The sequence below is a fragment of the Sciurus carolinensis genome, chromosome X, assembly GCF_902686445.1.
Source record: "Sciurus carolinensis chromosome X, mSciCar1.2, whole genome shotgun sequence".
Lineage (NCBI taxonomy): Eukaryota > Metazoa > Chordata > Mammalia > Rodentia > Sciuridae > Sciurus > Sciurus carolinensis.
Window position 1 is genome coordinate 96,784,475 of NC_062232.1, and position 21,987 is coordinate 96,806,461.

Sequence of the window (21,987 nt, forward strand, 5' to 3'; positions counted from 1 at the left end):
CCATTGTGTGTGTGTGTGTGTGTATCACAATTTCTTAATCCATTCATCTATTGATGGGTACCTGGGTTGATTCTATAATTTAACTATTGTGAATTGTGGTGCTATAAAACACTGATGTGGCTGTATTGCTACAATATACTGATTTTAGTTATTTTGGAAAAATACCAAGGAGTGCTATAGCTGGGTAATATGGTAGTTTCATTCTTAGTGTTTTGAAAAATCTCCATACTGCTTTCCAGAGTGGTCGTTCTAATTTGCAGTCCCACTAACAATGTACCAGTGTACTTTCCCCATCCTCACCAGCTTTTATTATTTGTGTTCTTAATTGCCATTCTGTCTAGAATGTGATGAAATCTTAGTATTGTTTTGATTTGCATTTCTGTGATTGTTAGAGATGAACATTGTTTCATTTATTTGTTGGCCATGTGTTTCTTATTTTGAGAAGTTTATTTAGTTCATTTGCCAATTTATTAATTGGGTTGTTGTTTTTGGTGTTAAAATTGTTGTGTTATTTACATATTCTGTGTATTAATCCCCTGTCAGAGAAGCAGCTGCCAAAGATTTTCTCCCATTCTGTAGGCTCTCTGTTCACACTCTCATTTCCTTTGCTGTGCAAAAGCTTTTAATTTGATGGCATGCCACTTACTGATTCTTGATTTTATTTTTTGAGCTTTAGGGGTCTTGTTAAGGAAGTCAGTACTTATCACAAATATGATGCAGTGTTGGCCCTATTTTTCTTCTAGAAGTCGTGATGTTTCTGGTCTAATTCCTAAGTATTTGATCTACTTTGATCCTTCATGTAGGATGAGAGTTAGAGGTCTAGTTTCATTTTTCTTCATAGAGTTATCCAGTTTTCCTAGCACCATTTGTTAAAAGGCTGTCTTTTCTCCAGAATTTAATTATGGCACCTTTGTCTAGTATCAGATGATGCTAAGTATGTGGGTTTGTCTCTGTGTCTTCTATTCTGTTCCATTGGTCTTTATGTCTATTTTGATGCCAATAAGCTGGGTTTTTATTACTGTAGCTCTGTAGTATAATTTGAGATCAGGTATTGTGATGCCTTCTGCATCACTTTTCTTGATCAGTATTGCTTTGGCTGTTCTGGGTCTCTTATTTTTCCAAATGAAATTTAGGACTTTTTTTCTAGTTTGTGAAGATTGTCATTGGTATTTTGATGGATGTCACATTGAATCTGTATATTTTTTTGGTAGTATGGCCATTTGACAATATTAATTCTACCTATCCAAGAACACAGCTTGTCTTTCCATCTTCTAAGGTCTTCTTGAATTTCTTTCTTTGGAGTTCTATAATTTTCATCATAGATGCCTTTTACCTCCTTGGTTATATTAACTCCCAAGTATTTTATCAGTTTTCACTTCTTTATGGTGTAAAACATTCAAAGTCCTTCCTTCTAGCTTTTTGATATGTAATATATTATTGTTAGCTATGGACATCTTACTGTGTAATAGCACACCAGAACTTTCGGCTAAGTATAACTTAGTACCCATTGATCAACTGCTCCCCATCCCCACTACTGTATTCTCTCCAGCCTCTGGTCACCACTGTTCTACTTTCAATTTCTATGAGATGAACTTTTTTAGATTCCGTATATGAGTGAAATCATGCCGTACTTGTCTTTCTGTGCCTGCCTCATTTCACTTAACATAATGAACTCCAGTTCTGTCCATGTTGTTATAAATGACAGAATTTCATCCTTTTTAATGCTGTAGTACAATTCCATTATGTATATATAACACATTTTCTTTATCTATTCATCAGTTCATGGACTCTTAGGTTATTTCCATTTCTTGGCTATTGCAAATAATACTTCAGTAAACATCAGAGTTCAGGTTAATGCTGATTTCCTGTCCTTTGGATATATACACAGTAGGATTGTTGAACCAGATGAAATTTTATTTATTTTTATTTTATTTAATTTTTGATTAACCTCTAGACTGTTTTCCATAATATGACTCTTTAAAATTTTATCTTGAAATGCTGTCAAACATCAAGTTAAGAATTAAAATTCTAGAACCATACATGTGGCTGTTGAAAATCATAGAATTTTGCCAAATGTTTTTGAAAAACTTGTGAATAATGTAGTCATTTGAGTTTGATAATATCTACAAGTATGGAATAAAGAAATATTTAATACATTTTAACTTGATAAAAATATTGTATTGAGTCAAATGAAGGAATATAAGGTTAATTTCTTTATGTCAAGCAGCTTGAATTTATAGAGAGAAATCATTTGGGGAGAGGAATCAGTAGCTTTGTTATTCTAGGTTTGGGAAATTTGAATTGGGTGTAGTTAACCTTGAAGTTCAGAGCCTGGCTTTTTAATGAATAATTTTTGTTCCTTCATACAAGAGAGTCTGTCAACAAAAGGCTCACAGGACATGGATATATGAAATAAATACAATACTCATGAAGTTTCTTTCAGATGAAATGTATTACAAAATTCAATATTATTAAAGACGAATGATTGTGTTCATAAAAGGGTTTATGTGTTTCAGTAAAGTGGCACTTCAAAGGTCTAGTGGAATGGATGAAACTGGAGAAATTGTGTGGTATTTAGCACTTTGCCTTCTTCTGGCTTGGATCATAGTTGGAGCAGCATTATTTAAAGGAATCAAGTCTTCTGGCAAGGTAATTTGGAAAACACATTAGGTTTTTGTGATGGTAGCTGCTTTTCCAATGTTATTGAATTTCAAAGTCAAGCAATTATCAGATGCATATTTTCTACAATGGGTACATCTGGGTATGCAAAAGTTTTCTAAGTAGGGTTTTAAGTTTTAAGGATCACTGCTATTGTTAAAATGAACAAAAACTAATACGAAGGTTGTACAGCTACTCAAAACTTGGACCCTTCTAGCTGATGCAGAATTGTGAGGCTTGAGAGTATGTTTTTTCCAATTTTCTGACCTACTATATAAATAAGCATCTTGAATGGAATTATATAGTGTTGTAATGTTTGGTTTGAAAAGTCTAGTTCCATGTAGAGTAATAGCACCAAAATGCCCTTGTTGGAAAGAAATAGAAAAAATACCATGCAATTATTCTTCTAAATGAAAATTTTCCAAAATTGACTCAGAATCTTCTCTCTCAGTGAAAGGTCTTTTCTGAAAACATTGTTACATTTTCCCTCTTCATTGTTTTATTTTTAAAATATTTTCAGAGAGCATAATGGCAATTTAAAAGAACATCATGAAATTTTCTCTGTGTGCAGTTACACAATACCTAGAAAAGTGAATGTTTATTTTTAATTATTAGAGTGAAATTTTATTAAAGGTGGTGGACAAGAAAAATTGTGAACACTATTTTTGTATTCCTAGTACAATATCCAGCAAATTCAACTAATGTTGTCATAATGAGACATGCTGTTACATCACAAAAAATACTGTGAACATCAGAAACACAGTGGAAACTTTCTGGCATGTTCTAATTGCACATTTTTGAAGCCCTTGCTTCCTTTTTGAAGTTACTATTGGAAGAGTCCATTAAAGGCCATTTACCCAGGCAATTAATTTTTATAGGTCTCTGGATGACTTGTTTAAATCATCTCCTTGGGCATATTATCAAACATGGGACATCTATGGATCAAAGAAATCCTCCACTTTAATGAAAAGCCAGCCTCAAAGGCAAAATCTGTTTGTCTGGAACCATATGTTATCTAGGACAGAAACAGCATATTTGTTTGAGTGTTATCAAACTCTCTTAATGGTAGCTTTAAGTACCAAGTGTTCAGTATTCACTTTAATAAAATTTTTATGAGATTTGGACATCTATCAGATATTTTCCTTCTTCTTAGGAATGGCATATATACTAACTGTTGTAGATTTTTAAATCATTTCCCTTCTCACTTCAATGCAATAATTTTCTTAAAAGGAGACATTCAATCTTCTTAGATATTTATAAAGATATATTAGGAAAACATTCCAACTTGATCCTAAGTTATCACTGCTAATGTACTGTTCATTTACACCATGAACCTAGGAAATACTGCTTCAAATGTCAAAGTGTTTTTTGAAAATGGATGATTTGAAAGTGAGAAGAGAAATAGGAAATTATGCGAACTTTGGTACTGGTATCATCATATGTATTAATAACTTAAAAAAATCTCCAGTACTTTGACTAATCTCATCCATCTCACAATTTTACCTATATACAGTTAGATGCCATGCTTTGAAAATAACATTGACTTTTGTTGTCTTTTTGGTAGGTGGTATATTTTACAGCTCTCTTTCCCTATGTAGTCCTACTCATTCTGTTAATACGAGGTGCAACTCTAGAGGGTGCATCAAAAGGTATTTCATACTATATTGGAGCACAATCAAATTTTACAAAACTTGGGGAAGCAGAGGTAAGATTTTATTTAAATTTAATGTTATCTGAGGATGTAAACCTTAAAATTATATACCAAAGCTCTTTGGTTGCATGAGTGTCATAGTGACTTGTAAAAGAATATTCAGTTAAATATATTTGTGTTTCTGTCCACTAGAATTTCTGATTAACCTTCGTAACATGATCTTAATTCTCTTATTGGATGTAAGAAAGAATTTTTAGCAACAGAATTTAAAATAATCATTTTATTCATGTAAATGACTTTGCCTGACCAACAGGGTTTGGTGTTTATTAATGTGAAAAACAATATTTCATGCATAAATACCTGCAAATGATGATTAGGACTATGTGATTTATTGCATAAATTCATAGTAGCCTTAAAGATCACTGTTGACAATTTAATGGTCTACTATGCATTTTAAAAAATTTGTTCTTTTTTATTGTCTTCAAAAGTTAATATTCCAAAAGCAAGATCATATTTTGCCTAATGGATTAAAAAGACAAAACACAAAACGACATGGATTAAGCATTCCATAAATAAACTTATTCTCAAAACATAAACATGTGCCATGAATATGAACTGGCTAATCCTCTTTTACCCTTAGTCTATCTCCAGATAATGGCTGTGTGTCATGGGCACAAAAAATCTTTCACAATTTTAACTACAGAGAATGTTAACAATATATCTATTCTAGATACCATGATACAGCCTAAGGCGGCTTTCACTCTTTTAGTAGTTACATCACACTCTTGGCATATATTAAGCTTCTGGTCAACTAAAAATTCACAATCTTATGTTAAAGTCAAGAAATATTATGTTAATATCTGCCATATGAGCACTGACCAAAATGGATATTACTTTTAGATTACTATGGTATTCTTTGTAGAACTCATGCTAATTTCCAGCCCTTGCTGTTTTGTAAAAACAATCAGATATTTAATTAATTGTTGTAGGATCTTTCTGGTAAGTAATGTCAAATCAATTAGCTTTTAGTCATGGAAACCTATCATTTACCTTTTTGAAATATGAAATGTCAATTTCTGGTCTTTGGCTTTTTTATTGTGCCCAATAATTTTCACTCAATGATTAATCACAACAGCTCTAAATTATGTTGGAACTATGACATTTTATTATTTTTAGTCTTGGAGGTTAGTGTCCACAGGCCATCTTAATGCATTTCTTCATTTATCTTGGGCCTCACTCTTTTTAACCTTGTTTGTTAATCTCTTCCCAACTCAAAGACCATTTTCGGCGGTGAATAAGAAACAAATAAAACGGTAGTTGGGATTCATCACCTTCTCTCTGTTAGGTTATTAAACAAGATAAAATAAGTTAATGCATTTTAGAAATGGTAAACTCATATAACTATGAACTAATATCCAATTATTTCAATAATCGTGTTATTATTATAATTGCAATATTTTCCCTAAGAAATAGACCCAGCATTTTCTTAAACTTCATAACTTTGAGCAAAGTTGAAAAGCCCCTTTGATATTAAGTGGTTTTTACAAGCCTCAGACATGTTGTCTTTATGCTTCCTTGAAACTCTCCTGAAAAATGTGTATGACTATTTTATATTGCTTTGTGCTTCAATGTCTATTATTTTTTAAAAAATCAGACCCACACTTAAAACTCCTTGTGAAAGATACAATTTAATCCCCTATCCCATCCACTCCCCAATACAACACAAACCCACTCCTCTTTTGGGTTTACTGGCAATGAGAATTGTTTTTCTTAGATTTTTTTTATTCCTCACAATTCATATTCTAAACATGAGATAATAGTATGTACTTTAAACTTTTATTGGAATTTATGAACTCTACTGAAATTTTCCAGAAAATAGAGAGCCATACAAATTAATAGTTAGAGAGGTCTTCAGAGAATATTCTACTAAATCCTTCATCTTAGAGTGATGAAATTAAGATCCAGAAAGATTCAAATTGAGTCAAGTGTACACAATTAGTGCAAATTGAATTAGGATTTCCTAATACCTAATAATCTTGTGTATGTATATGAGATTGATTCATAAGGAGATTATAAGTATGTTTGGAATTTCTGTCAATGTTTGTTTGCAACCTAAGTACATATGGTGGTATACAGTAGCATTTTTAAACATCCCAGAACTGCTATAGCAACTACCAGTTCCCATATACATACAGAATATATCAAGTGAAAGAAGCTCAGAGGCCAATGTAGACATGCTGTTTATCTCTTAAGATGGAGAACATCCTAATAAATAAGAGGACATTTTACTTCTAACATGATTTTTTTATATGTAAGTCAAATAACCTTGATCTATGCATGTGTGCTTCTATTAAAATAATATTAAAGGGAGAAATTATTGATTTTTAACTTCTATATAAGAAACTGAGTATCAATTTATTTTGATTCTCACAATAACAGGAACTACTGTTTAGCCTCTTAGAGCATCTTATTAATTGCTTTGCATGTGTTATCTCATTTCTTTCTCACATCATTCCTTGGATGATATTGTTATTATTAAAATCCATCTTACAGATGAAGAAACAGGCTTAAAGGGGTTAAATAAACTGAGGTCAAAGGGAGTGGGAAGTATTGGATATAAACATTTTTCTGACTCCAGAGACAGAACACTTAGTCACTATATCATTCTATCTTCCTCTGACAATCTGACTTTTAAAGAATGAAAAAGACATTTTTGCCTCAATATATACCAGCTCTATTATTTGAAATCAGCACATCTGATTTTTTTCTTTTTGGGGTAATGCTATATCCAAAACAGTTTAATATTAAAATGGATTAACCTAAATCAGTTTCTAAGACTAATTAATGACCTTTAACAAAGACACAGGAGGGATAAATTGTGAAAAGAGGAATAAAAAAAGGGTGGGATTAATAAAGTGTGAGGGGCCACCTAGTACTAGCGTTGCTAAGAATGTGTTTTTATTATTACTCTAGATGTAGAGTCAATAGAATGTGACTCTAATTGATATGTAGTGTTAACAGAATTCCAATCAAATTCCCAGCACAGAAAAAGTGAAGAGGAATTATCCTACTGGATGCGAAACAATATTATAATGCTGTATTAATTAAAATAGAGTGGTACATATAAACCTATGGAATAGAATAATCTCAGAATTAGATTCACAATTAAATGGAACTTGATATATGGCAGAGGTGGCAATGCAGATCAATGGGGAAAGAGTGATTATCCAATTGATAATGCTGATACACAATTGATATCAAACACATATCACTGATAATATATATTATACTTTCACTGTCGATATCCCACTTAGGATACCAGGAATTTCATGTATTAATATGCACAATAACAATTGAGGGTGAACTGAAATTTTAATAATAGTGGCAAAACTTTTTCTTTCAGAATAAGATATAAAACAGTATCTTTATAATTTTGGGCTAAGTACTTTGTTAAATAATAGACATCATGGCCCATACATACAAGCAAAGGTGAATACCTTCAGCCACATTAAATCAACAACAAAGACTTTGGTTCATCAAAGAACACAATGAAGTGGGAAAAAAACCACAAGCTGAGAGAAAAAAATTCAACATATGTAATAGACAAAGGATTAGAAATTACATGAAGAATTCCTAGAAATCAAATAAGGCATATAACCCAAGCAAAAAAGAAAGACTGAACAGAAGTTTTATGGGAAAAAAAATCCTATGGAAAATAAACATTTAAAAGCACACTAACTTTGTAAGTAACAAAAATAATCCAAACTCTTATTTCACAGCCACTACATTGGATCAAATTAAAAATTCTGACCATATGCTAGTAAGGATGTAGAGGAACGTGAACTCTCAAATGAGCTGTGGAAGTACAAAGTAGTACAATCACTCTGGACAATTTGCAAAGAGTTAGTAAAAGAAAGGATCTGACATCATACTTCCTCACCTAGATTATGAGGATACATGTACAAGAATGTTCACAACTACATAATAACAAAATACTGAGCAATCTAATGTCCATCAACAGGAAAAGGATAAGTTGTATATACAGTGGGGCAATAGAAAAGTAGAAAAATGTTTAAAGCCATATGCATTTAATTGAGTCACATGAATTTGCCTGTATTCTTTCCTTACTGAATTATAAAATTTGAAAATTTTTGTGGCTCAACTTGATAATGGAAAAATTTAATACTATTGAATGAAAAAGCAAGTTGTATAAGTTTACATCCATTAAGATAATTTTTCTCTGAGTTCAAAACCATGCAAGTTAAACAGAAAGAACAGGAAATGATAAGCATCTGTCAGCATGCAGTTACTTCCAGACAGTGGAAGGGTGATAGAGTTAGGTAGAGGCACGAGGAGGCTTTTAGAGACTAGTAACCTTTTATTTCTTAAGCTGAGTAGTGGGTACTTGGTATTCATTTCATTGTTTTATAAAATGTATTGATATGTATATGTGAAATATTCTATACAAATGAAAAATTAAGAGCACATGTTTTATAAACTTAATTTTCTCTTACAGGTTTGGAAAGATGCTGCCACCCAGATATTTTACTCCCTTTCAGTGGCTTGGGGTGGCTTAGTTGCTCTATCATCTTACAATAAGTTCAACAACAACTGCTTTTCTGATGCCATTGTAGTTTGTTTGACAAATTGCCTCACTAGTGTGTTTGCTGGATTTGCTATTTTTTCTATTTTGGGACACATGGCTCATATATCTGGAAAGGAAGTCTCTCAAGTTGTAAAATCAGGTATATGATGCTATATGTTATAAATTTTGATTAATATAGCTCGCTTAAAGTCTAATATGGTTAATAGCAATTTACATTCATGATTTGGGGTACTGTATTTTATTTCTCATTTCATCTTATGCAATTTGTTTTAATAATATAATAATTCTTAGATGATTTATGTAAACAAGAGCAACATTGTTTTAAGAAGATACGATGCTTTTCTGGATTTTGTTTAGTTCTTAATATGAACCACTTACTGCACAATTACAAATAATTGTAATGCATATTCCATGCATTGTGAAAGAGAAAAAACATATTGCAAATTCCCTTATGCAAATTACATGTCAGATTTGAGTTTCTAAACACATCAATATCATATAGAAATTCCAGTTACTCTGAATATACAGCTGTGCCCATCTTTAAAGGAATCTGACTAATGAACTTCTTAACTTTAAAATCATTAGCTAGGGATGTTTAATTATTTGACTAGAGATTCTTAGAAAAAATAATCCTGGAAACTTCTTATTAAAATTTTATTATAGTTAGTATCATTTGATGGAAATACTGATAAATGATAAAAAATTTCAGGACTGAGAAGGGGCCCTGGAGATCATCTAGTGTCAAACTCCTCTTAGAGGACTAATACACAAGAATGTTATCTACATCTTGAAGATGGTGAAATATTTAGGATAGTGACAGAGCCTAGACTAGAAGGTAATTTTTAAAATTCAGTCCTTTGGAAAGTGAGGGAAACTTAAAATACTTAAAACTGACAATCACATAAGAAAACTGGAACAAAATGAATAGCATTTCTAAATGTAACAGCAAATAGAAAATAAGATTCATTTTATAGTTTCATTACATACAATTTTTCAGGTATCCATAAACTGATTTAAATGGCATTACTCATAATGATTCTAGGTAAACATTTGGAAATGAAGTTGAAGACTAAAAAGTTCCATTTGTGTATCTTTCTAGATAGTCTAATTCTTTCAGAATTTTAAGCTAAGTTAAGGTGACCTAATTAACGTTTCTATGATAAAGACAACTGTTACTCTTCATCAGTCTTACTAAATGTAAATAAGTTAAACAAAACCATTAAAATGGTTAAATTTAGTATGTGAGAAATAGGCACTAGCTTAATTCATGTCCCATGTTCACAATGTAATATTGTACAACAACCAAGTTAAAAATTTTAAAAAGTGAATGTGAGATAGTTGGTAAAGAATGTCAAGGATTTATGTCAAGGATTGCATTGCCAAATCAAGGTGAGAATTTTATAGTGTCCAAATATGTGAATTTTCTTAACAATTAATTGAAAATACCATATATTTTTCTTAGGTTTTGATCTAGCATTCATTGCCTATCCAGAAGCTCTAGCCCAACTCCCAGGTGGTCCATTTTGGTCCATATTATTTTTCTTCATGCTTTTAACTTTGGGTCTCGATTCTCAGTTTGCCTCCATTGGTAAGTAGTAGTACCTCCAGTGTTAACATTACCCTCAAATTATATTCATGTTTCCTCTACTTGAAAACATCCTTTTCTTACACTTATTCCCCCCTTTAGCTGTTAATTCTTTAAATGAGCATTCCAAATTGTTTTTTAACTTAAAATTTAAGTATGGAAAAATAGAAACTACACATCTATCTACTTGACATTCAAAAGGAAAAAACATTAATATTGTATCATATTTTCTTCAGATACTTTTTAGAAAATAAATGGTTACAAGCGAATTTGAAGTTCCCTATCTTTCTCACTAATATAATTTACACGTTTTTCCTAGAGGCAACCATCACCATGGATTGTGTTATTCAGTCCATGTTTGTATACATTGTATATATATCCATAAATAATATACATTTAAATATTTCACATAAATGTGAAGTTAGTACATATATATGTATTACTCTAACAGATTTTTACATGTATTATAAATCCATGTTGCTACATAGACATATAGATCTATTTAACAATCTGTTTCCGTATTGCTAGGGTTGATAGGTATTTGGATTCCATTTTTTTTCCTGACACACATTATGCAATGACTATCCTTATTCATGATTCCATGTAAACAAAGGAATTTTCCCTAAGGTAGACTAGCAATTATTCTTAGTTTTCATCATATCATTCTCTTATATTAAAAAATTCAGTTTGTTGTTTATAGGACAAAGTTCAGATTCCTTTCGATGACTCTCAAAGCCCTTGTAAATTTCAAACACATTTCTAATACTTTCAATCATCCTTGTGCTTTTAGCCAGTTCCCTATTTAATGAATACATTTATTTCTTAAACCTACAATCTTTTCTATCTCCATGCCACTAATTCTAATATTTACTTGATTAAATTCTCATTAGAATTTTTCCTTTCCTATAACTCTTTTTCAAACTACTTTAGCCCCCAGTGACCTTACAGTTGTCACTACTAAAAAAAAAAAACTTATAAAACAGATAACAAGTAGAGCTGTTTTTGGTTTTCATCAGAATCAACAAGTGGTGAATTGTAAGATAACCCTAAGAATTTTTTTTTAAATTAGTAGGACCCAGAGTATATTCTCCACAAATATTTTGAGTATATTCTCCCCAAATATTTGTAAACTTGATTAGTAGAAGTCGAATTCTGTGGTTAACCTTATTGAGTTGACGTATGTCATTTTTCCCCCCGAAGAAACAATTACAACAACAATTCAGGATTTATTTCCCAAAGTAATGAAGAAAATGAGGGTTCCTATAACTTTGGGTTGCTGCTTGGTTTTGTTTCTCCTTGGTCTCGTCTGTGTGACTCAGGTATACTACAACTTTTTCTTTTCTTAGACAATATATTAATTGGGACATATGTCAGAATCTAAATGAAAAAAAAAGTTTTAAGATGGTGTTTAGTGGAAAGTCTAAGTTCTACTTGGAATGAGGTTTTCCAAGTTTTAGACCATTTCTTCCCACTGTAACTTTGTACGTATTTTGCAAAGGAAGAGATAATTTTCCCTATTATAACAAGATTATAGACCTTAAACATATACTGTAAGTTTCTTGGCAGCTACCATAGAACATATTGATACTACATACATTTTGACAATCAATTATTCTAAATGTCTATTTATTCCCAATAACTCAGTATAGAAAAAAGTTTTGTAAGATAGTTAAACCACATTTTTGTTTGTATTTGAAACATTATTTTCTATATTTTAGCAGAAATGAAACTAAGGAGCATATGTTAAGGTCAACTTAATAGATTCACTGATATAATTTTCCTATGTTCATATATGAAAACATTACAGTGAATCCCATCATCATGTACATCCACAAGAATGGGGTCTTAACTAGAAGAAGATATATACATCTATACGTATATAGATATATACGTATGGATATATGGATTTTACTATCATGTATAACTAAAAAGAACTAATAAATAAATAAGAAAAAATTAATAGATTCAATTTGAACACTTCATCATAAACAAAAATAATTAAAACAAGTAACTGGCTTTTTGTTTTTGGTAGGCTGGAATTTATTGGGTTAATCTGATTGACCACTTCTGTGCTGGATGGGGCATTTTGATTGCAGCTATATTGGAAATAATAGGAATCATCTGGATTTATGGTAAATAATGACTTTAGAATTATTTACAAGTTTTATTAAAATAATTTAATAATTATTTTTCATTATATATATGTAATCATGCTATTAATAACTTCACTATTATAATAGTAACGTATAATATAAAGAAAATTATTTACAGTTGTATACTTCATTGTTGTGGTTAGAAAAATGTTCAGATGTAGAAAAATATGTTAGACAAAAATGACTATTTGGGGAAACCACTGAGTAAGGGCTCATTGTACTCTCTGACATTGTTTTCTTTAGGAGGAAACAGATTCATTGAAGATATAGAAATGATGATTGGAGCAAAGAGGTGGATATTCTGGCTGTGGTGGAGAGCTTGCTGGTTTGTAATCACGCCTATCTTGTTGATTGTAAGTAATAGTATACCATGAATTTGGTAGCAGTAATATATACATTTAAAAATTTCCAGAATACACTTGGAGAATAATTCATGTTGGAAATAGTAGTTATAAAAGAATGATTTTCACATTTTGCTGTATTTATGAGTAGTGCCTCAAAACTGCCTAAAATGCCTTTACAGTATTATTTTTGAGGCCGGGGTTGAAACAATTACTATTTGAGAAAATAAAGAACTTCCTGTAGACTTAAAAGTTGTCAGTAACCTAAAATTATCAATAGGATAAATAAAAACAAAGGAATTTTTTCATTTCCTAACAGATATATGAGCCATCAATAATTTTCTTAACCTCTCTGCAAGTACAGAAAATAGTAAGATAGAAAAGACCAGAAAATGCCTTCAAGAAATTCAGTTTAGATATACTGATTTGTAAGAAACTGCACTCGAATTATAATGTGCATTTTTAAAATTCATGGTGGTAGGTATTTAGCATCTGAAATTACTAAAGGAAATTCAACTATGTCAAGAGAAAATTGTTATGTTAATAAATTCAACAATTGGTGCTATTTAAAATCCGAATGTTGTCTACTGAAGTGTCATGATATATAGACGTTAAATCTTCAAATAATAGTTTAGGAAAGTAAATGGATAGTAGGAAACACTTCATGAGATGGAGAAATGCCATGTACTAGAGTTCATGGTGAGATTGGATTGATGGCAGAGCTTCATGGATGTGTTTTAGTTTTCATTGCCTTCATCTTTCCAAAGTTTCCCTAGAAAAGACCATTAAATAATTTGATACAGATTTGTTCGATATCTGAAGTATCATATTTGATTATTTTTAGCGGGTGTTAGTTTTTATTTTTTAAACGTTAATTGATTTGTTTACATAGTAAATGATTTGGGACTGAATGCGATATTTACATTCTTCTTGTTCTTGCTAAATGCCTTAGAAAGTGCTATTAAATATCACTCCCCTTGTTTGAAAATCTCTGTAACAAAATATGCCCCCTATCAACTTAGAGATCCAACTAGACTACTAACCAGCTAATTTTCAATGACTACATAGGTCTAATACTTGAATTTACTTTAAAATGTTAAAATATTAAATATCAAATGATACAAATTTCCATCTATTTTGAATAAAGTCTTATGTTTTAGACTCCAATGTCCTTCATTCATCTTCTTGTAACTATATACAATTATGGTAACTGTGAAATATATTTAATTTATTATAATTAATTTAAATAAAACATATCCACTCAATTCTATAATTATACTTTCATATCTATTTATAAAGATTTCTATAATTCATTGCTTTCTCATTGTTTCTAGTAAAAGTCAGCTAAATTTAGGAAAATGTATAGGTCATTTGGGGGTTTTGTTCTCCTTCATAGATTTCTATAAATAATTAATGTTAATGCCTCAACATTTCTAGTAGACTTTTTAAAAAACATTCTAAAACTAGGCCTTAAAGTGATTGTATCTTTGTCATTCAGATTTTACCATATTAGCAAAACTTATATTGAATTTTTTTCTCACTGAGGTTGGATGTGAAGTGTACTTTGATAAGTATGTACCCATAGTATATGTGCAAATCTATGTTTTGAGGTGAAGGGGTGCTCTCTGCAGTTAAAATAATAGAAACACTTGCTAAGCAAGAAGAGAACATGTCCACTAATGTGTACTTTTATACTCTCATTGAATTAAAATATATGCTGGCAAACTCAAAACATAGAATAAAACCATGTTATTTTAAATGAAACATAATTTCCTTTTGGATATATACCCAGTAGTGAGATTGCTGGATCAAATGATGGCTCTAGTTTTAATATGAGGAACCACCATAGTCTTTTCCATAATGACTGTACTAATTTACATTTCCATCAACAGTGTGCAAGGGTTTCCTTTTCTCTATATCCTTGCCAACAATCCTGCTCCTGGGTATATATTTTCAATGGAAATGAAATCAGTAGGATAAAGAGACATCTGCACTCCTATATACATTGCAGAACTATTCACAATACCCAAGAAATGAAAACAGCTTAAGTATCCATCAACTGATAAATGAATAAAAAATGTGGTTCATATATGCAATGGCATACTATTTATCCATAAAAATAATGAAATCTTGTCATTTGCAACAATGTGCATGGAACTAGAGATTATGTTAAGTGAAATAAGCTAGAAACAAAAAGACAAGTATTTACATGATGTTACTTGTAAGTGGAATCTAAAAAAGGTGATCTCAAGGAAATTGAAAATAGAATAGTGAGACCAGGAAAAGTGTGTGTAGGGGAGAGGTATTGTGAAATATTGATCAGTGGTACTGAGTTATGGTTAGATAGAAGCAAGAAGTTCTGGTGTGCTATTGCATAGTAGGGTGATTATAGATAATAGTAATGTACTTTACATTTCAAAGGGCTAGAAGAAATGATTTTCAAAGTCAAGGTTTTAACCATAAAGAAATAATGTCTAAGGAGACAAATGTTTAACCTGATTAGAACATTATGCAATATATACATGTATTAAAACATAACATGAGTCAATTATTATGTATATTTTAATGTTTTATGTATCAGTTAAAAATAAAAATATAAATAATAAATTGGTAGAGTTAAAAGCTCAATAACAAAATTTCAGATTTATATTGCTTTCAGTCTCAGTCAAGTATTTTATTGAAATGTATGTGGAACAAGTATTCATATCTTTTATAAATATATGGAAGTATTAAATTTTCGAAGAATTTATTCAAAGTAAAAATGGAAATTTTATTCATTTCATATTATTATCTTCTGGCTTGTTACCAGAAGATAATAACATTAAATTAAAATTATATTTTAATTTTAGTTTATTCCATAAACTTTGGAATGTGATCAAATTATTAATCATATGTGCAATAAGGTCCAATCTGTAGCACTGTATTTTCATTTTTTATTTTTGCAGGCAATTTTAATATGGTCACTGGTGAAATTCCAGAGGCCCATGTATGGTGAAATTTCATACCCTGACTGGGGAGTTGCTCTGGGCTGGTGTATGATTATTTTCTGCATTATTTGGATTCCAATTGTTGCTGTTATAAAAATAGTTCAGGCCCAAGGAAACATCTTTCAGGTAAGCACATTAAATTGTAAAATGCTTTATATAAATTATTTATCAGAAAAATGAACATTAATTTACTTTATATGGCAGTAATATGAGATTATGTGCAATTAAATAATCACCCTTTCCTCTTACTACTTCTATACCTGATATAATCATCTGTTACTAGTACTTTATACTGTATTAGACTATAAGCTCCTTGTGAAAAGTCTTGTCTGTCTTGTTAGTGGATCCTCAAGCCCTATTACAGTACTTAACATGTAACAGTTAAGGTCTCTATACTTGTACTGAGTTGTCCCGAAGATATAACAAGTTCTTTGCTTTTTATATCCATAATTTCTACTTTTAAAGCCTCACCTGGTTATAATACAAGTCCTAGTAGTGTGTTTAGAGTGCAATAGGCATGGAAAATTATTTGGAATGCTATGTAGACCTTGAATCATCTTTTTTCCTTGGAGGCTTAGCGGTAGATTTGATTATGATTTTTTACTAGAACAATGACAAGTTAGGCTCAGGAGTCTTACATTTAATTAAATCCCCTTTACAAGAATAGATTCCAATCAATAATTTGACCTTGGAACTTCCTTTCCTTTGTTCTTGAACCACATGCAAATATACCCTAGTTTAGATCCTCACCTCACCCTCACCTCAAGGCCAGGATGGAAATGCATACGAATTCAGTGAAGGTAACTATAAGTGACCCTGTTACTCTAATGGGCTCACATGCCTTCTGACATCATTTACATATTTGATTAATTTGATTATTGGTATAATTCTATTAACAATTAGTTAATGATTTGATTATACTTTCTTAGACTACATTAAGCATTTAACTTTTTGACTTTTCCTATTTCATTATTGTTAGCAAAGAAACTTAAAATTTTAAAATGAAAATATATTTTAATATTCAATACAATTAGGTAATAATTTGATTATTTAATTTCTTAGTAGGCTGCATTATTAATTTAGACTCACTTCAACTTTTCTGTGATTCTTATTTCATTTTTGTTAGTAAAGAAGCTTATGATTTTAAAATTATAGTTTAATATTTGCTTTTTAGCAAAGAAACAAAATTTTAGAATTACAGTATAGTATTTGCAGATAATAGTACTTAAATTCTAAGACAGGAATTTTTTGTTTTGTCATTTCAGCGGATAGTAAGCTGCTGCAAACCAGCTCCTAACTGGGGTCCATACCTGGAACAATATCGTGGGGAACGATATAAAGACATGGTAGAGCCTAAGAAAGAGATTAACCATGAAATACCTACTATTAGTGGCAGTAGAAAACCAGAATGAGATCTCATTTTAAAAAAATGGTTGTTGTATAATGTGATTTTAGAGTAGGGGCAATTTTTATTTATTTGTATGTTAGCTGAGTAGAAAAATATACATGCCATGTTCACAATAGGGTAATAAGTATTTTTCCAGTTAAGCAGGAATGTAATATAAAAATGTGAACCTATTAATATTTAATAATGTGCTTAATTTCTTTTAAGATTAGCTATCTGTATAATATGCACACAAGTCTTTCATAGTGAAATTTAAAAAATATTACCATAATGTTTTTCTAATACATTGAATGCATTGAGCTGATTTTGTTATGCAAGTTTAAAAATATTATTTGCTTCTATTTTTTAATATACAACCTTTCTTTTTCACAAGCTGGGGGAATATCAGAATATTTAAAAACAAGCGATACAAACTAAAGGCCTCACTTAGAAATATCATAAATAAGTGAAAAAATGTGTGTATTATATCAGGATTATAGTTTAGTGCTTTTGATCCAAATATGTCTAAAAACTCCATACATTTATGTGAACTTATTGACAGGACAGGAGAAATAAGAATCTTTTGGCCAGTAAGAGATAAATCTAGAAAGTGGAATACAGGTTTCCTTATATTCTATCTTCCTTCTTTAGGTTGTATCTGGAAGAAAACTATGATACATCTAATTTCTATTGTCTAGCAACCTTGAGAGTTCATTATATTCTCTGAATAGAGTTTTAATTTCACGTAGACTATGGATCAAAATATTAATGAGAAAATGGTTTTACTCAAAATTAGCATTTAATAATCATGATATATGGCTAGTCTTATGTGAATAAGTTAGTGATTATGGGTGATAATTTATTTACATAATAACAGGAGATAAACACATATAAAATGAAGGTTATATGTCTTGGTTTCCTTACTAATGAAATATATCACTAACAACTTTATTTTTGATTATATTTCATTGACAATTGGTTTAAACATCACAACCTAGGACAATAAACGCTGCCTAAATATATAAGGAACTTCTCAGCAATTTTTAAGGTTTATTTAAAAACAGGTTTAAGGGAATTATGATGCTGAAATTATATGTAACATCATCTGTGTGATGTATATATGCATTTTTTGTAGGAAGAGAGTCCACAGTTTTCATCAGAATACCAAAATGACTTATGACTCAAAAAAGATTAAGAACCACAAACGCTGCTGTTGGTTTTTATGCTTGGCAAGTGACTGACACTAGAAGGAATGTTTTTTTCTTTTCTTTTTTTTATACATTTTCTTATACATTTTCAATTCCTTTTCCTTTCAATTGAATATTAAAGGAATAAGGTATTAAGGCATTTCTTTAATTTATACTGGTAAATTATTTTGAGGAAAGGGGGCATGAAGGTAAACAGGCCTGCAAATGAACCATGTGAATGGATTTTGTATAAATAATATCAGTGATTTATGTACATATAGATAATGAACTCACATTTGATATTTTGAGGGTTTTTCTGAGATAGGTCAAATGCTGTTAGCAAACTTCGAGAGATTAATTCCTTAGCTATCCCAGATTTTGTAAAATATTATTTGAAATAGATAACCAAATAGAGCTTAGAAACACTTTTTAATAATTTTAATTCACATTACATTACATATATTCTACCATTATAATTTGGTGCTATTAGAGGTGCAGATTTTTCACCAAAGAGAAAAATGCATGGAATTTTCTATAGGTGACTCTTGCAATTCAGGGAAGATTTTGGCACAGTTTAAATGAAAGAATATCTAATTGGGAGAGGGGGTATGAAGTGGAAGCAATCTTTTTCAAAAGCTAACCACAAAGACTAGGTGAAAGTTTGTGTCACTATCTTCACAAGATCTTAATGAAGTGATTGGCATATTGTAGGGTGCCTAAGATAGCTCTTATAATTATTACACAGATTCAACAGTGGCAAGAAACAGTATTCTGCGTAATAGAAATGAGTTCCATCAAATTCTACTTACTTTAATGCAAGCATGGAGATAATTTCAGTATTATGCTGTAAACCATTAGAGAAAACTGTTTTTCACTCTTGATGGAATTATAATCACTATATCTCAACTATTTTTTGAATGTAGCTTATTGTAAAAAATAAACTTTTGGACTGATTTTCTTACTGTATTGTTCTTCCATTCCTTCCTCAGTAAAATATATTTTAGCAAGTATATGTAATCAATTCTTTAAATAAAATGAGTAAGAAAATCAATAAATGTTTGGATTTTGTATCTGACTTGATATACCCTCCCCTTTTAAATAATAATTCATTTGGTATAAACACATAATCAAATGAATTCACTCAAAGTGCCTTTAATGATTACTTCCACTGTCATTACATCTTGTAAACTTTTCAGTGGATTTCTGATTAATTAATGCACCAGTTAAGCCCTTGATAATTAGGAAATGCTCCAATTCAGCCAGCTTGTATTCCACGATCCTGAGGTTTACCAAAATTCGCTTCTGTATGGCTATTGAGTGTGGGAAATTATTTAAGATATCCCGAGAAAGGTTGTTGACTGAAAGACTATCTGTATTGCTCCTAGGTGACCAAGAAGGAGAAGTTCTTACTAGTGCAAGAGAAGTCGAATTTGATGACGTTTCACCAGTGTTTCCCTGTAAAGGAAATTATGCATATGTAGTTTATTAATTGTAGTAATTTCCAAATACTACCAAATACTACCAAAAACCCATTTAGTTACAAAAATGAGCTGACTTCCCCTAAGAGTTAGAGATTAAAAATGTTTTGGATGACCACATTGATTCAAAGTATGTTCCGCCTAGAAAGACTGAGAAAAAAAAATATGAAAGTAGCCTTGTAGCACCAAAGTGCCATATCCTTTTGCTTACATTTCTTGGGCAGTCTAGTAGGTGTACATGTGGAACCTGTCTTTGACCCTTATCTAAAAGTACTTCATTTGCAACTTGAAATCAGGAAATCCATATTTAAACCTGAAATACTGGGAAATTTCCAGAAAGCTCCCAAAATTATGGCAGGGGAAGGAAACAGGAAAATGGGGGTTGTAGAAATAAGAGAAGAAAAAGTAGTTACAGATTCTTAAAATAGGACATGGTAGTGGGGAATGGGTACTTTTAACTGCACTCTTCTCTCCAGGTGTATAGAAAGGTAACTATATCACTTAATGATTTGGGGCTCTTTTATAACAGACCACAAGGGAGGGTCGAATCACTGACCAAAATGCGGGAATTGAGGGGGATGGGTAACAGGGAGAAATAAACGTCTGGGGTTTTGTGGAGAGAAAAGGGGAATGAGGACATCTCCCCTTAATTCTCATTTTAGTTTCTTTCTACCATTTTATAAACACACTCCCTGACCCACGCATTCACCTAGCTTCATCTAAGTCCAATCTCTCTTAGATACACCTTTACCTGATTTAGTTTTTTCCAGAAGACAAACAAAAAGGCGAACGTAATACAGCTCATTAGAAGGAAAAACATGCTCACGGTTCCTCCTCAGCCACTTCTCTCTTCTCAGGACAGATGCACTCAGCTGGCAGTTGGGAATCGGGGGCCAGTAGCCACCCGGCCTGTGGAAACCACTGGCCAGTATGGTAGGCACCCCTCACTGCCTGGTGCGACTGGGATACGCTGTGGGGTCCAGCTTTATATACTGGAGCAGGCGTGTGACCTCATAATCGGTAAGCGCGCATGAGTGGATGCTACGCCACAAACTGATGAGGTAGAATCTAGCCTGCACGAAGCCAAGAGGCACTTAGCAACCACCCACCTTGTAATTGTCTCAGGTCATTAGGAGAGTAAGAGATGATGAGGGGAAATTGGGGTTTTCAAGAACTTGAACTATGATAGAAGTTCAGACTCCAAACAGACTGATTAAATATATGATATACAATGTGTTTTTCCTTTAAAAATATGACTTTGCTGCAACCATTCTAATTTTCATTTCACAAAAATTTCAGCTCTGGTGTGGTGGTGTCTGCCTGTAATCCCTGTGATTTGGGAGATTAAGACAGAAGGATCACAAGTTTGAGGCCAGCCTCAGACACTTAGCGAGTCCCTAAGCAATTTAGCGAGACTGGCTCAAAATAAAAAATAAAAAGAGTTAGAGATGTGGCTCAGTGGTTAACACCCCTGTGTTCAATCTCTGGTACAAAAAAATAAGTTCAAGAATAAGATAAAAATGCATCATAAAACGTAGTTACCCACAAAATGTAAGTCAATAACATAACAAGTATCTCCTCCATACTTCTCTTGCTATTTTAGGATTCATTCAAATCCTAGTCACATTGGAATTGTTAAATACATTTTTTTAACTTTATAGTTTAAAAAGGGATTTCAGAGATATTTCCTCATTAAAATCCTCATTGCAAATTTATACTAAAGAGATTTTTAATACTGGGCCTTTTTTTGAAAATGAGGAAAAAGATTCAGGTTTTAAAATTCAAAGCACCAATGCTTGGAGTTTGAGTTCTGAGATAAACTCTTCCATTCCTTCATTCTAATTCACATCCTCAAGACCTCAAACTCTACTCTGACTTGTGTACATCAAGTATTTAATATTTTTCAACAAAGAATTGAAATGTACTTTGATTAGTATTAATGGGAGGCAACAGATAC

General features: G+C 31.4%; 2 protein-coding genes across 2 annotated transcripts in view; one reads left to right on the plus strand and one right to left on the minus strand.

The window, feature by feature from the left end:
• Slc6a14 (solute carrier family 6 member 14) overlaps positions 1–19,534 on the plus strand; it is a 28,264-nt gene extending 8,730 nt beyond the window's left edge. The window contains exons 6-14 of the mRNA XM_047536213.1: positions 2,517–2,649; positions 4,223–4,363; positions 8,826–9,054; positions 10,378–10,503; positions 11,701–11,819; positions 12,533–12,632; positions 12,897–13,006; positions 15,940–16,107; positions 17,247–19,534. Of these exons, the coding sequence (XP_047392169.1) occupies positions 2,517–2,649; positions 4,223–4,363; positions 8,826–9,054; positions 10,378–10,503; positions 11,701–11,819; positions 12,533–12,632; positions 12,897–13,006; positions 15,940–16,107; positions 17,247–17,393 (1,273 nt within the window). The 3' untranslated portion in view covers positions 17,394–19,534. The remainder of the gene's footprint in view (positions 1–2,516; positions 2,650–4,222; positions 4,364–8,825; positions 9,055–10,377; positions 10,504–11,700; positions 11,820–12,532; positions 12,633–12,896; positions 13,007–15,939; positions 16,108–17,246) is intronic.
• Positions 19,535–19,704: 170 nt separating this feature from the next.
• On the minus strand, positions 19,705–20,850 carry Ct83 (cancer/testis antigen 83). The gene is made up of 2 exons (XM_047535296.1): positions 20,782–20,850; positions 19,705–20,007 (listed from the first exon to the last, which is right to left on the minus strand). The coding sequence occupies exons 1-2, from the start codon at positions 20,848–20,850 to the stop codon at positions 19,705–19,707; spliced, it is 372 nt and encodes a 123-aa protein (XP_047391252.1).
• Positions 20,851–21,987: the final 1,137 nt, after the last annotated feature.

What these genes read in the sequence shown, in the direction of transcription:
- Ct83 (XM_047535296.1), bottom strand. Translation starts at nt 20,850, where the DNA reads ATGTTTTTCCTTCTAATGAGCTGTATTACGTTCGCCTTTTTGTTTGTC. An exon ending in TCTGGAAAAAACTAAATCAG is followed by an intron (nt 20,008 to 20,781) that starts GTAAAGGTGTAT and finishes TTTCCTTTACAG; the next exon opens with GGAAACACTGGTGAAACGTC.